The 16,820-nt window shown below is 45.4% G+C and overlaps 1 protein-coding gene across 4 annotated transcripts in view; it reads right to left on the bottom strand.

Annotated features, from left to right (window-relative positions):
• Positions 1-16,820, bottom strand: part of LOC144138073 (multiple inositol polyphosphate phosphatase 1-like) — a 69,710-nt gene that overhangs the window by 6,605 nt on the left and 46,285 nt on the right. For all 4 annotated transcript variants that reach the window (XM_077670161.1, XM_077670160.1, XM_077670158.1 and 1 more), the window contains 2 exons: positions 6,325-6,459; positions 4,712-4,794 (listed from right to left, as the gene is read on the bottom strand). In XM_077670161.1, coding sequence (XP_077526287.1) covers positions 4,712-4,794; positions 6,325-6,459 — 218 coding nt within the window. The remainder of the gene's footprint in view (positions 1-4,711; positions 4,795-6,324; positions 6,460-16,820) is intronic.

Here is a 16,820-nt window from a genome sequence, read left to right as displayed (position 1 = left end):
GGTCACGAATGCAAAAGCATGAATCTCCAGTTCAATGCCCGAGACGCCTTGCTTTCCCTTTGGGTTGTCGAAGGTCTTTGTAATCTGGCTGCTTGAGACGCTTTGCTTTGCGATTCGCCTTAACGCATTCAAAAGGCATTCATCTGCCTCCTACACATTGTGCTGCTGCTTTTTCCTGCTGTAGTAAAATGGGAGACTTGATGACAGTGGTAAGTTTTGCTGCTTTTCCGGTTGCTCGTATGGCTGCACTCTTCCCCTTTCTTTATCTATGGTGTACTGGAGTAGATGGCAATCTCTCGCTACTGCCCAGTTTAAGTTCACGCCATGGAATGACCAGTGCTGTGGAACATCTAGCGCTAAAAAGTGCTTTCTGAGGAGCCCCTTTGCAGTCACAGATGCTGGTGGCAACACCAGCTTCTTTGCTCAATGGGCCAATTATTACTTTCACATCAAAACTTTATCTTCCATGTAGCCCCATTCAAATTTCCACTACGGTATTTTCCGGTGTATAAGTCGCAGTGTTTTTTCTGAAATTTTCGTTGGCGCATCTTATCCACCGGTGCGACTTATGTATGGAATTGATTTGGTACATAGCAACTGCACATGGTCCACGCTCGAAAAGGTGCCTGTGTGCTGCGTGATGTCAGCACACATTATCAGACACAGCTCTGTGGTATAAATGAATGAATTATTTCTTAGGAAGTCGGAGGAAGAAAGCTTCGATGGTTTTGCCTAAACGCCGTATGTCAGTACACACCATCTGTGTGTATAAATAAGCCATTTTTGAGAAGTTAGTTCTGTCTGGACTTTGGACAGTATATGCACCTGTCTAGCACTGTTTACCAGGGGATGCATTCAGAAGGGCGGCCCCGCCGCCGCAACCATGTACTTACTTTTGTCAAACTTTCCAATGAACTGATCATTGACGAGTTCACCTAATTAACAAGTGCGTTTGTACACACTTATACACCAGTGCGACTTATATACGTTTTTTTTTCAGAAAAAGTGCTGTTTTGAGGGGGGTGCGGCTTATACAAAAGTGCGACTTATAGACCGGAAAATACGGCACTAAAGTGCGCTGTCGACATGTGATCGTAACCCTATCTGCCATGTAGAAAGGGTGCAATAAAGCTGTGTTTGCCATCCTCATTTTTAACGACTCCACAATCCTGCAAATGATTTTCCTTTGCAAGCACAGTATTGCCCAAATTCAACTAAAAACACTGTTTTGGAAAAAAAATTTTGTGAGTGATGAGGGACGTGATGTGAAGTGCAACGTGGAGTGCAAGTTAAAAGTTTGGTGAGCAGATTGGTGACACAATTACAACCCCAATGAGAAGTTACGTGAGGAGCAACAACAAGAGTAAAAGAAATGTGCAACGAGAGAGGATGATTGCAACGAGTGCCCCCGTGAAAATGGGAGATGAAATTCTCGCAAGAAATATTGATTTCCCGCTTGGTTTCTATCTGGACTGACAAATGCTAGATAGAAATAGTTTCTAGCTAGAAGATCCATCCAGCGAGGATAATTCCCAGCTAGAAATATCTGTTTTTCTGGCTGGATTGGCAAATTCTCATCAGAAATGGGAACTCCAAGCTGGAACAATACCTCGATCTAACTGGAAATAAATTGAGATGGAAATGGAACTTCTAGCTGGAAATGATGGCTCTGGAGAGGAATGACTCCAGTTGGAATGCATCGTTTTCAGCAAGACTGGTTTATTTTCCAGCTGTACAATTACTACCATATTTACTCGGCTGCAACCTAAAAATGACAGAATTCCAGCTAGAAATCAGGATGACTCTAGCTAGAAAAATCATTTCTAACTGTGAATGAAGCTTGAAATGAAAGACTTCCAGCTCAGCTGGTAATGTTGCTTATTCTAGGAAGAAAATTAATATTTCTAGCTAGAAAGGCGGCCAGAAATTCTAGCATTCCAGCTTGAATTAGGGAGGTTTTTCTGCTGGAAAAGCAGCTGCTGGTCAATCTAGAAAATTTCTGGAATGATTATCGAGATGGAAATTTTTCTAGCTGGGTGGAATTTTTGGTTCGAAAATCCAGCTGGAAATAAAAAAATATTTTCAACTGGGTGCACAACAAGAAGTAAGACAAACAGATCGACCAGGAACTCAACTGGGCAGCCAGCGAGATGAATGCAAACTTAACACGCATTCCTCGTAAAACTGCTGCAACTCCCCTGCGCTTGGCCTCAATTTAAAGGTGCGTCCCAGTAGGCTTTCCAAATCTTATTACAGCCCCAGCGTAATGTCACGGCAGTGCGTGTGGCAAGAAAGACTATAAAGCCTCATGCTTATAATCAACTGCCAACTGCCTAACAATGTACAGTCTCTGTCAAAATTTTGTAGGCCGTGCCAGAGTCCTTCAATGCTTTTCTGGTCACGAAACTCCGCCCGAAGGTTGATATAGGGACAACATCTCTCGCTAGCGGCGCCACCCGTCGTACGGGGGCCACAAGCCGCCGCCAGTGCTGGGCGTGTATGCGCACTACTGCCGACGTTTCGACGCGATTATGTGCGTGCTGTGTTCTTCCTGTTACCTTTTCTTAAACGTCTCTGAACGCATCAATGTCACCAGACGACGAATGAGAGCTGTTTACTTTGGAACTCACGCGCAGTTTGCTTGGGAGTGCGGGCCTACCTTATAAACAGCAGCGCATTTAAAGTGTTCTCACACCGAGCGATAACGATTGCGTAATAATTACCTCATAGCCCAAATATATGCGTACTTATGATGCCTCGAAGCGGTACGTCCTAGCTCGCAAGTGTTGAAAGACGATGCTCATGCTCCATGCTCCCGATGCGAGCAGCTGCTGGTAGATCTGCTCGACAACGTGTTTATATTTGCGCCTGGCCGAAGGGCGATTATGTTAAAGCGGTAGGTGGGCTTTCTATTCTGGTAGTGCCGCATATAGGGGAAGGAAGGTGAACGGAATGAGACACGACGGGGTCGTACAGGAGCAATCACCATTGGTTTATTATATCCGGCTCGCCTCTCGCGCGCTGCTACCCAAGTATTCAAATGAAGTGAATGGTACAGCCAGAATTTTTATTCCAGACGTTTCAATTGAGTTTACACCCAAATGCGCAGTTGTTTTGGACACACGTTTGTGAGCGCCGATCGCTTTCTTGACGCGGGGACTTTCGATGGCGTGGTTATAGCAGCCGAGCGCTTTCGCGACCACTCTAAACACGAGTTGCACGTGCCTAACATTTGATTGTTCACTTTATTCCACGCAATGTACGTGGGGCACCCGCCGCTTGACGTTTCCTTGTGTTTAGTGTTTAGAGCATTATTAATTACCTGCCGACAACCCAGGATTTCCTCGGGAAGGGAAGTACAGCAGCCTAATCTGGAAGTTCCTTTTGATGCCAGTGCTGGCTGCTCGGCCGCCTTTGCCACTACCGAGGCACCACATCATACATTTTTTTTGGGTGCTGGGGGGGAAGAAGGAGGGAGGGCGCGGTTATCATTTAAAGCATGCAATAAATCTTAAATATGGTGCTAATGATACGCCGCTTAGACAATTCGCGCCACCTCTTCGCCGATTGCCTCTGAATCGCTGGCCGGGAACGCGGTTTAGGCTTTGTCAGGTAGGCCGGGAGCCCATCAAAAATCGTTGGAACGGCATACGTCCGAAGCCTCGGTCTCTCTCGCTGAAGCGACACGACCACCCCGTTCCCGATGTGCTCGTCGGTTTTTACAACGTCGCTAGCACCAAAATGCTTTTCGCGAACCCGAACGTTCTTGCTTTCGAAGTTGAAACCGCCAGGTTCCAACCGCGGTATAGCTCTCTTCCATTTCTCTCGAAGTTCGGCGCTACTTGGGAAACAGAAGAGCGACGCCTTTTCCTTGTTGCTTCGGTATCCGCGGAGCTGCAGCCCGTCACACAGCATGTCTTAGTCATTGTGCATTCGAAATTTCATGCCGCCCACCTTGAACGCGGTGCACTGGCACATGAAGTTCACGTGACGCTATGCAGGAACTTTGGTGGAAGGAATACCGCGAGCTGCCTCCACACAACGCCTTCGGGCAGCCGCCGCTGCGAGTGCATTCCGCCGGGCGCAGCGGGGGATGGCCCCCTTAGGACAGCTTGCGCCGCGTAGCGGCCGTTCTTGGCACCATATCAAGCTCTCCCATAGAGTGACGGAGAAGTTTGTGACCAGTACGGTATTAAGAGACTCTGGCCGTGCCAAAGTGCATAGGCCATAAAACATCCAGAGTAGAAGCTTGCCTCTCGAGTGAGGCTGAAACAGTTTATCTTAGAAAGCAGGAGCAACCACATTCCTTTCCTACTGTTACAAATTTTAATTAAATGTTACTTAAATGTTACCCTTAAATTAAATGTTTGCCTTCTTAGCATTAAATGTTACCCTTCTGCTTCGAATTCTTTGTGACCCAGAAACCTTTGACGTGGCCCAGAAAATTTTGGCAAGGAATGTACATCCTCCTTGGACTCCCAATCATCAGCTATGACTTCCTTGACTTGGCATAGATAGCACTAGCTCTTGAAGTTTCCTGATATAAGTGCTACCACGCGTCTATCAATTTCGTGTGTTCACCGCACAGTCGAAGCTATGGCAGAGCTCTAAATGGTAGTGTGTACTTGCTGGCAGTCATGTTGCACAAGCAAACCGCTGCTAACCACTAAATCAAGTACGTCGAAAGTGAAAAAGAGTAGTTTCAACCCACCTTGCTGATTTTGTCACACTCCTTGTGAAACTGAAGAATGTCATCCTGTGGGGGCAGGAAGTGCTTCTCCACTTCCGTGAACTCTGCGTGGCACCCAACAGAAAATACCTTACCTCCCATATTGCATACACGCACACAAAACAGCTCCCTCTCAACTTCACCGCCACTGTTGTCTGTTTCCTGTTTTGGGCAAGACACTTTCAGCTACTTTCGGGTGTTGTTGAGTGACAGATTTGTTCAGATAAGTATCTGGCCAGGCTCGGAAATTCTCTTTATGACGGCAAATCTAGGCAGTGACGCTCGCGATGAGTCAGAAGCCAGCACGTTGTATACGAAACATTTTTAGCACAAATAGGTTTAGTCAGCCTTTTGAACGAGGTACTATCCCTTAATTAAGGCACTGGAAACAGGTTCATTATCATCATCACCAGCAGAAGCAGCCTGTCTACACCCACTGCAGGGGCAAAAGCCTCTCCCACGGATCTCCAATTATGCTGGTCCTGTGCTAACTGTGACCAATTTATCCCCGCAAACTTCTTGATCTCATCTGCCCATCTAACTTTCGGCCGCCCCCTGCAACGCTTGCCTTCTCTAGGGATCTAGGGAATGACCAACGGTTATCTTGCCTTCGCATTACATGCCCTGCCCACGCCCATTTCCTCTTCTTAATTTCTACTAATATGTCCTTAGCACGTGTTTGCTACCTGACCCACTTCGCTCTCTTCTTGTCCCTTAATGTTGCACCTATCATCTTCCGTTCCATTGCTCGCTGAGTCGTCCTCAATTTAAGATGAACCCTCTTAGTAAGCCTCCAAGTTTCTGCCCCATAAGTGAGTACCAGTAAGATGCAGCTGTTACACACTTTCCTCTTCAGGGACAATATGTCATGACCAAATATTTAATACCAAGGATAGCCAACAGGCAGTAATTCTTGGTTCCTCACTTATACCACAATTAACATGACTTAATTCTGTTTATGTCTTGTATACAAGCAGCGTTACATTTAACGGGGGACACTGCTCTTAAAACAGCTCCGTTTAATTTCGAAGTAAACTCTGTGAAACTTGCCAGTCTTGCCGGTTTTTTTCACTGGTTTCAAATATGCCACAACTTTGCAGTTGGTCAATTAGTTCCTGAGTTAATTAGAGATGATCAGCCATTTTTGGAGGGAAAATAGACAAAGCAGTGTTGGTCATAAAACTGTAATCTTTTATATTTTCCAATACTATGAACCCTGGGGAGTGCAATAAGAGAATTGGTTTTTTGATGCAACACTTGGAACTAATTTTACAGCTCATTAAGCTTTGGTGTTCGAAATGGGCATTAAAAATAGTGCCTTGCCACTGGTGCCACCAAAGTTTAATGAGCTGTTGTGGTGAGGCCATTCTGTGATTCTGTCACACGCGCCCTCTGGGATGGAAGCGCGGGAAACCAAAACGGACAATTTTCAGGCCGTTCAATGTAATTCCCGCGCGCTCAAGTATTCAAAGTGCTGTTTCGGGTTCACCAGGCTTAACAGCCTGGCTTAACCAGGCTTAACAGCATTGATGAAATCAATAAAAAAAGGAACATAAAATTTTGGTGTCAGTACTCCTTTAAAAGAAAGCACCCACCTGTCTCAGAAAGCAGACCATGAAGAAATGCCTTGGCAGTTTCTAAGGTCCTCACGCGACTCGTGAATCCCACGACGTAGTCGCTTGCCCTGAATGGACTGAAGAGCTTCGGGAACATCGCCAGGAAGCGCTTAGCTGCGGGGTAATAAAAAGCAAATACATATTTAAGAATATTTAAATAAATACACCCATTTATATATATAAATACAGATACACCCATTTATATATATAAATACAGACATCTTTACGTATATTTATATATTTACATATAAAGGGACAGACAACCAATTTTTGTGGAGTTCGTGTCTTCTAGCTCGAATGAAAGCAGTGTTCTATACAGTGAAGTAACCAGAAAGATTTTGTAAATATATTGGCGGAAATATTTTTAATTGGGCACTAAACTATCTGAAGACTGAAGATTGGCGCAGTTTAGTGTCGAAACATGACACTACCGTACGTAAACAAAAAGAACTGCATCCCGGTTTAATTTGTGATCCAAAAACTGCATGAAAAATAGTAGAGACTGCATTGTAATATTGTTTTAGCTGGGCGCAAGTTTTTGAATACCTCTTTCAGTCTCCCGGCCATGATTGCCAGCATTCATTTTCACAGAATACGTAAAGACAGTAGACCTAAAAATTCCACTTTCTCTGGTTGTAGGGCCAAACCAGGAAAACCGTTTCGGTTGAGCATGTTTTAAGTGATGCCCTTCCATCTGGGATTGACAGCGTATACTCAACAAGATCAGTTGTCTGTCCGCTTAAAGGGGCCAAACATCCGCCGCGGTGGCTCAGTGGCTAAGGCATTCCGCTGCAGAGCACCAGGTCACAGGTTCGATTCCCGTCCGCGGCGGCCGCTTTTCTGATGGAGGCGAAAAGCAAAAACGCCCGTCTGTGCGAGATTTCGGCACACGTTAAAGATCCCCAGGTGGTCAAAATTAATCTGTAGCCTTCCACTACGGCGCACCTCATCGTCTGCGTTGCGTCGATGCGATAAACCCTACAATCAACCAAATCTTTTTAAAGGGGCCATGAGGACAAAATGCAAGTGTGTTTTATTCGAAAGATTTTGTGTTTTATAGAGCTCCTAGCGCTTGTCCAACCGCAAATGAGGCCGTATTCACTAAGAAATTCATCAATTTAAGTTAAAATTTTGATCCTCCTGCCACATCGTGCGTTTTCGGGACGTCAGCAATGAAGTCATAAGCGCGCGTATACAAAGTTGCACTGCGCGATTCGGCTGCAGCGCTGCTTGCCGTCAGCCTTCCCAGATGGTGCTACCATACTCATGCGCGGACCGTTGTCTGCCGATTCTTTGTTTCTTGATCAAATTTGCACCTGGCTTGTTTAGGTTACTTTAGAAAGTAATTTTTTTGTGAAACATGGGGTATGCTTGACAAACAGGGTCACATAAGACAACGTCCCTTACGCCAACAGGCCAGTGCGTGAAAGACAACTCAAAAGCGGCGGACTGCTGTGCAGCTAAAACAAGCATAGTGAGCCCAGTACCAACAGCAGTGCGCCTCGGTACTTCTATATTTACGTGTGTTTTTGTAACTTCCACTGTTTATCCCCACATTCTTACTGCTACAAAAAGAATGTGCCTTATATTTAGGTGCAAACAGCTCGTTTGGCAAGCTTACAAGTTCTGCCTAATTTGCGTTTGCTTTCGCCGGCCTCCACCAATCGCAGAGCTGGCTGGTATGACATCATTGGTTCTGTTGCAGGAAATAAGCTAGTGGGTCGTATGGCCATTCTCTTTTTTCCTTAATTATGTAGCTTACTTGAGCGAATGGTGCGTTAAAAGAGGTGTCAGTACGATTCTACCGAGGCAATCTTTCGAATGAACCAAACCTGTGTTTTGTAGGGATGGGCGAATATAGATTTTGAGGTTCGAAGCGAATTCGAAGCGAATAGTGATTTGGTCGAATAATTTCGAATCGAATAGTTCGAATAGTGCACATTGCAAATCACAAAGACAAATGAGCAACTTGTGACCTGACTAATGTACACATTTTTTTCTAATAATTAGAACTCACGTAGGCACAGCATTGTGTAAAACTATTACCAGTTGAACATTTATTTCGAAATCTTACACACAGCTTTCCTTTGCTGTATTCACAAGTTTTCATGAAGAAATGCCTGTTGCGCCACATGCTCTAGGTGCAGCAGTTTCCGCCGGCTGCTCATTCAGGAGCCATGAAGAGAAAATGCAAGTTGGTTTTATTCGAAAGATTTCGTGTTTTATAGTGCCCCCAGCGCTTGTCCGGATACAAACGGTGCTTTATTCACTGAGAAATTAAACAATTTAGGTTAAAATTTTGATTTTCCCGCTCAATCGTGCGTTTTCGTGGCCCCAAGTGACATCACGGGAACCGACCGCTCTGCAGCCTAGAATACCTTCATTCACGCATCCGCCGTACAGGGTAGAGACACGTAACGCTGGCGCCGCCATGTTCGGTTGCTCGCTCGCCGCCGAAGCAAGTCATTGTGTCAAAACCGCGCTAAAATTATCGCCGCAACGCGGTTTACTGAAGAAGTTTGAATCATATTGTCTGTTTCGCGTTGCTAGGTCTCGTGGGAAACGAAAAGAATAACTCGTTGAGCCCGTTGGCCCATTTGCGGCGGCACGGGACCGTTCAAAGGTTGTCTCCATCCTACACAGCGGTGTTGGTTTGTTCCCGCGTTTCTTTACGTTCCGTAACCTAGATGGCGCCACCATACCGTGGCAAGCGTTTGGTTTGTTTTTGCCCGCATTTAAACCTGGCTTGTTTTTGTTCTGGGAGAAAATATTCGTTCCCTGAAACAGTGCTCGCTCGACAAATGGGGTCACGTAAGACACCGTTGCTTGCGTCAATCGGCCAGTGTCGTCTGAGACAACCCCAAGCCCCGTAGTGCTGTGCAGCTAAACCAAAGCATGCTGTGCGCAGTACGAACAGCAGAACGCATCAGTACTTCTGTGTTTACATGTGCTTTCGTAACTTCCACTGTTTGTCCCATCATTCTTATTGCTTTGTAAAGAATGTGCCCTAAATTTAAGCGCAAATCGCTCGTTCGTCTAGTTTGTAAGCTCTACCTAATTTGCGTCTGCTTCTGCCAGCCTCCGCCAATCGCAGAGCTTAGCCCATGTGACATCACAGGTTCTGTTGCGGGAAATGAGCTGGTGGGTCGCATGACCATTCCCGTTTTTCCTAATTATGTAGCTTATTTGAGCGAAGTTTACGTTAAAAGTGGTGTCAGTATGATTCTAACGACACAATCTTTTGAATGAACCAAACTTGTGTTTTCTCTTCATGGCTCCTTTAAGCGCCGCCTAGAAACTCGCAGAGTTAAGCGCCGCCTAGAAGTAAGGGGGCACAAGGGTCTTTGATCAAAAACTTTATTTTTGCAGTTATGATGATGAAAATTGGGGGGGGGGGCACATGTAGTTTCTCATTCTAATTGTAGATATCAAATTTGTTTTTGAGTAAAATGATTATGTTCAAATTTATTTGGATTTTTATATTCAATTTTTTGACAGCCTTTGTAAAAGAACTGCTGGAGGGATGCAGCTAAACAGGGAACCAGTAAACTGCGCACAAATCAAAGAGTGCAATAAGACTAACATTATCATTATATCTGGTCTGTAGCAGAAGTTACGACCACTTGAAGTTTGGGCCTGGAAGGCAAAACCGGTTTTTCTGGTTGCCATCTTCCAGGCCCAAACTTCAAATGGTCGTAACTTCTGCTACAGACCAGATAGAATGATAATGTTAGTCTTATTGCACTCTTTGATTTGTGCGCAGTTCACTGGTTCCCTGTTTAGCTGCATCCCTCCAGCAGTTTTTTTACAAAGGCTGTCATAAAATTGAATATAAAAATCCAAATAGATTTGAATATAATCATTTTACTCAAAAACAAGCTTGATATCTACAATCAGAATGAGAAACTACATGTGCCCCCCAATTTTCATCATCATAACTGCAAAAATAAACTTTTTTGGTTTAAGACCAGTGAGCCCCCTTAAAAAAAGAAGTATTGTAGCCACTAGTATCCTCGGCCGTAGCCAAGCAAAGCGCAAGTGGCTGGCCGCCATTTTGAATAGGCTCGCTTCATGGAGGAAAAAAAAGCTTAGGAGAGGCCCCCAGCTATCCCCGCGCATTGGCAAAAGTGTGGAGGAAGTCACGTGTTTTCGGCGGCCATTGTAAGTAGCGTTAGCAACGGCGTCCTAGCAACAGCCCGCCCGCCGTTCGCCAGTCATGGAGGAAAGGCAGCGCCTGCCTTGTCGTCCGATTGCGAAGATTGCTGCTTCGCTTTGCTGCGCTGTGGTCTTGCGGAACTCGAAAAGGATGCTGCGAGTTGCGACAGCTGCGCCGATGGGAATATGTCATTTAATTTCTACTTGCAAGTGCACCTTGTACCGCGTCAAGCTATTGCTCCGGTCGCGATCACGACGCGCCTATTGAAGTGCAGATATCGTGAACGCGCCGTCCCGTCGTACGCGCGGACACCCGTCTGGTAGATTTTCGGGAAGTGATACACGTGTGCAGTACGTAGGCGACTTGCAACCGAACGATTCGCAACTCAATTTTTTGGTTATCGCCGCCGCAATATATAGTTTGCTAGGCCGGCAATGCGCGGCAGTGCTTTTGCAACTGTTACAAGGTAGATTCCCAGTTGATATAATTCCATCGTCCTATTACCTTAGTAGGTGTCCGTCTGTTGACTGGAAGAGTGCTGTATCTGGAATCTGGATCTTTTTGTGGTCTCGCTCTGGATTTCGATTTTCAACGCTTCATACTGCGAGGTTAGTGTATGAACGTTTTCAACTGATATCACCTTGAATTTATTGTCACAGAGACAAGTTGAAACTTGGCGAAAAAAAGTTTATTGACGCCACCCACCCTCTCATTTTTTTTTTTTTACTCAATAAAATGTTTTGCCTCCTCCTCCTGCTCCTCCTCCTCCTCCTTCGCAAAAAAATCTATCGAAGGCACGCGAACAACGGTAAAAACATTCCACAATTTTTTAGCGTGAAATCTGCATGAAGTACTGCTTACCTATATATATAGAACGGCCGTTTAATTGACTAGTCATCTCTGGGATTGCCAGTGAAACTGCAACGCAAACTTGGGCACTTTCCAGTCCGGTAGCCGCATGGCGTTCGCCCACTGTTTGCGGCGTTCTCCATCGCTTGGGCACCTATAAACGGCGGCGATTGCAAACAAAGGATGAATGCACACCAATGTACAGCAATACTTGTCAGCGGAATGATGCACTAACCGGTGGAAAGTGACGCCCAATTCCTTGGGTACCGATCGCGACTTGCAGCCTGGCACCGAGCATTGCGGCATTGTTAGAGCGAGCCGCTTCGCAAACCTGCTGCGGCCACACTGAAGACGTGTAACAGTGTAACCGCGCGTTTAGGTTCACGGTCACACGCTGCAAAACGGCCTTCTACCTGCCTATCAGCTGATTTCCGCCGGCTCGGCGCTGGCAGATGCAGACGACAAGAGAGGCGATACAGGACGGAGGAGGCGGAGAAGGTGCACCGAGAGAGAGAGAGGCAAAAAGAGTCCGCCAATGGCATGGAGGGCCAATGGTCCGCCATTCGACTTACAGAAATGGCGTTTCCGGCTGCGCTGGGTGTGACGTCAGGGCCTCTCCTAAGCTTTTCTTTCCTCCATGGCTCGCTTAGTGCGGCGTACTGCCGCGCTGTGCGAGCCTATTCAAAATGGCGGCATGCCTATTCAAAATGGCGGCCTGTACAAGTCTGCTGGCTTGGTGCCGCGATGTTCGGAGCGGTGTCGTTTCAGTGCCGCCTTTTTTTTTTTTTTTAACCTAAAGTGTGCTGGCGGCCGAGAGCTTCGTGGAACTTCTAGGCAAGGCAGCAACTCGGCAGTGCCGGCACTGATAATAGAAATGTCCGCGTCGGTGGGTCTTGAGCCAAGCCTGGGGTAACTCTCGGAAAGCTTGACCCAAAAGCTTGGCTTTCAGCTGCCTATTCGGGAGCATCGAATAATTCGAAAATATCGAATACCTGCATTCGGATCGAAGCGAATAACGAATAGAGAGCTATTCGATCGAATATTCGACAATACCGAATATTCGCCCATCCCTAGTGTTTTGTCTTCATGGCCCCTTTCGATACATGGCAACATCGCAATAAAGGGGCCACAAAGGTAAAAGACAGGTTTGGTTTATTGAAAGGACTGCTCTGTCCCAGTAACAGTGACGCCACTTTTAATGCAAACTTCAAACCATTGCCTATGAGTATTAAGAAAAGCCTATGCAGCAGTGGCAACTCGCCAGCCCCTTTCTAACCAGGCCTTTCCGACGTCATGTGATCTCGTTTGTGCGACTGGTGGCCACATCCTTTACCCTGTTTAACTGGCCGTGTCTCTGATTACCAGAAATAACAACCAAACAATACAAACGAAAAAGGATCATGATGATGATAACGATAGATAACAGCCCTTTCATCAGTGCTATGTCCACCACGATTCACTCCCAATGCCATGTCATGATTGTATAAGGTTGGCAGTACAGTGTAGGCCACTTATAATTTATGTCACAGGTATGTCGTGGGAGCTGCAAAAATCCACACTATACCGTATTTCCGTGCATATAACGTGTACTAAAAATGAGGGAATTTCAGTGGCAGAATAGGGGTGGGGATAATACGCAGGGTTTTTCCTTTAGTGCAGCTTCGCAACAATGTGCGTTGTGCCATGAAGTTCCTACGCAGTAACACTGACTAAGCCTTCCATTGCTGTGATTGCGCAAAACATACAAGGACAAGGAAGAAAAAACAAGGACAAGTGCACCCTAACAACTGAATTTTGTTAGTGAATTGTGACTTTTGCCTTGCAGTCAGTGTACTCTACTAGCTAAATATATGCCTGTTCTGTCTACACAGTATGTGATATGTTGCTCGACCAGTAGCTTTGCTGCAGCCCTTCCTGTATCAAATGTGTAAACAATACGCCGGGATTTTTTTTTTTTCTTCTCCGGCGGGCTGAAAGTGGGGGTGCGGATTATATGCAGGGGCGGGTTATACACGCGACAATCAGGTAAGCGGTACTGTACCGCACTATAAACAAGAATATGTGAATCCAACCACATCACAACCTACCTTTTAATCATTTTTTGTTATCATCACTCAACCAAAGGCCTCTTTAAAGCAAAGGCACGGTCTTCATTTCATCCTTTTTTTTTTTTTTTTTCACATCAACCGCTGCTGCCGGGTCTTACAAACCGGGAGCGCAGCTTCCAACTTTCTCTGTGTTTGTGCCTTGAGGGAGCATTGGCTCGCTATCTCCAGATGTTTGAAAAAGGAAAACGAAGTTGCTTATCTGCACAACGTTTTAATACAAACAACTTTTCACGCATGGTGGGTTGGGGGGGGCTCGGTACCTTTCTAGGTGTGTCAAGCAAGGGCAGCCGTTATCACGCGAGTGCAAGCAGAACGCATGAACTAAACGGTGCCTATCTTTTTTGTATGTGTGTTGAAGTTAGAGGAGAGAAGGAAATGCACGCTGCATCAGACGGCTGGTCCCTTTTTTTTTTCCTCGTGACCCTAAAACAATGCCCCAGCTGCACCGGTAGAATAGCCCGCCCTGCTTCGGCCACCCACGTTTTAATAAGAAGTATGCTTATGCATTAAGTTCTAAGGAGGTACACCGGTGATCACAAAAACCCATGCTATATCCAGTCCCGCAGTATAAGTGATTACTTTTTAAATGGTCTACACTGCACTTTCATGGGTAGTCTGGTGCGATACTCTTATTGTCCCGTCATGATTGTATGATGCGACGATGCTTTCGACATCGCATTGCTTAAAATAATAGGTACTGCTTTCACAATACAACACATAAGCAGTTTAAGGTGTCTTCGAATTTTAAAATGAAAAAATATGCCAAACAAAAGCTTTTCTTTTGGCATTGTCGCAGCCATTAAGAAGGGCTGAATGGATAAAGGAATGATGGGAGACGGGTGTAAAAACTGCTTTTTGAGGTGACAGATGTATTTTTTCACGCCCGGATGGCCTTCTGGTCATGGATACATGTGGGCTCACATTACATTGGGATTGAACGATGGCAACCAAAAAACCGGTTTTGCCTTCCAGTCCAAAACTTCAAATGGTTGTAACTTCTGCTACAGACCAGATAGAATAATAATGTTAGTCTTATCCTTGATTTATGCACAGTTCACCTGCACCTTGTTCAGCTGCATCCCTCCAGAAGTTATTCTATAAAGGCTGTCAAAATATCAAGTAGAAAAATCCAAATAACTTTGAATTTAGTTGTTTTACACAAAAACAAATTTCATATATACTATCAGAATGAAAAACTACATATGCCCCCAATTTTCATCAACATAACTGCAAAAGTAAACTTTTTTGGTTTAAGACCAGTGTGCTCCCTTTTAAAAACCATCGTGCACCTATACGAAAAGTTTTGCCGATCCTTAAGGATGCTCTAAATGGCCTAGTTTGCTTATTTCGAAAATATGTCCCTTCTGTACTGAATTAAAGAAATAAAACTCGCTTGCTTGACATCTAGCACCTCTGGTGAAAACTAAATAAACTAAAATGCATTTCTTGTTTATTTTTTATTTCAAGAAAGAAATTGTATATTTCCAAACGAAGCAAACTAGACCGTCAGGAACATTTTCATGTATTGGCAAAACTCTTTGTATTAGTACACGATGCTTTTTCAGCCAGCGGGTCACGAATTTGTAAGTCCCATAGGAAATGTGATCAGGTGAGTCCCCTCGATGACTTCTATGCCTGCAGCTTGTTTTCCTTCCTCATTCCCAGGTATTGCGAGCACTCTGTGGACATACCGTGTTTTCACGCATATAACTGCCCTGCATATAATCCATACCGCCACTTCCAGCCCACAGGAAAAGAAAAGGAAATCCTCGTGTATTGCCCACACATTTGATATAGGAAAGGCTGCACCAAACCTACTGCTAAAGCAACACATCGCATACTATGTAGACCGAAAAAAGTGTATACGCCTTGAGCTTTGCGATCGCTGCGCCGCCTGCCGCCGCTTCTCTGCGGCGTTGACGGGATTTGCGCTGCGTGACTGATAGGGGCTCGTGCAGTGTTTTGGTTCTATTTTGCTTCTTTTCGCCTCTCCGCACCCTAAAAGAACTTGTTATGGTGATGACTATAGGCAAAGAGTACGTTTAGGTCACTTAAAAAGCAGCTGCGTCTTCGTAGAGTACGCGATCGCCTGCAAGAGCTACCCGGGGACACTGTTCTGCGCGCTTCGTCGTCGCTCTTCCGGGCATCGGCGACGGCAGCAACATATCACCCATGCCACCTCCAAAACATCAGGCACAAATGAATTCTACTGACGCCTCATTTAGACCTGATACTGGCACAATGAGAGGTTGGCTTCATTTCGCAGCGTGGACAACGAATGCGGCTTCGTTTCGCATATATACGCCGCAAAAAATATGTTTCGGGGATGTGATTAACCCAATCCCGGACAATAACTTATGCCTTTTATAAGAATATAAACCATGCGAAAATGTAAAGTATATTCCAAGCCTGTGCGTCGTTAAATATGTGCCCACACACGCCATATAGCAAGAACCAAGGAAATGAAACCACAGAAAAATAAATGCTGTGCCAATGCGGAATTTAGAAACATAATAGCTCTAACGGAAATGAAAAAGCTTCTGGCATGCTAAAGACGTTCGTCTAAACTTCATCCAGGTAGGTTTCACTAGACCAACTATACGCGAAATGCACTACTATTTCGTGAGAAATCGGTGGGGGGGGGGACGCCGTGTACAAATGCGGAGCGGAATCAGGCAATGAACGTTTTAGTAATCCCACACATAAATCTCGCGTTCAATTTCCTTTTGTTTTTCTACTTCAACGAAGAGCTCATCGTACGGCGGACGCATTTTTGGAAGTATACAGGGTAGGCTGTTCAACAAGCGATGAAATGTGTCGTTGGAAGAATGTGGTATGTGATAAGGCCCTCTGATTTCAGTTGCTGGTTTATTCTGCAGGCTCCCTGTGCCATATGACGATATTTCGAAGAAGCATTTAGTCGTGGACGCGGATTATATTGTAAGCCCGTCTCCGCGCTGCTCGCAGAGGGTATATGTAGCAGATAAATGTTTGCGGGCGCTCACCTCACGACAAGACGACTCTGTCGTGTGTTGATCCCCTATGCATTGTCCATCCTACTTTTATTGAATATTCCCGAAATTAACACAGACTGGCTTGTAAATGGTGGTGATCAATATCTGAGGTATAATATTGGCAAACGTAACTGGTGTGCTGTCAGGTATGGGTGCTCCGCTGATTATGTAAGCGCACAAAACCGATTTAAATCGTAGTGTATAGCCGTAGCATGAACATCTGAGGAACCGGTGGTTACAGAGACACGGCTAGTAAATTCAGGTCAGTGTAACTACAATCGGCTCCATCATACGCCGGTTCCACGACGCTGGCCTGTGACACACACCTGGCGCTTATACAGACCGAAA

This window comes from Haemaphysalis longicornis, unplaced genomic scaffold (assembly GCF_048455015.1).
Source record: "Haemaphysalis longicornis isolate Haplotype H1 unplaced genomic scaffold, Haemaphysalis longicornis Haplotype H1 scaffold_5, whole genome shotgun sequence".
Taxonomy (NCBI): Eukaryota; Metazoa; Arthropoda; class Arachnida; order Ixodida; family Ixodidae; genus Haemaphysalis; species Haemaphysalis longicornis.
Note: the sequence above shows the minus strand (reverse complement) of the source record. Positions and strands in the feature narration are given on the sequence as shown.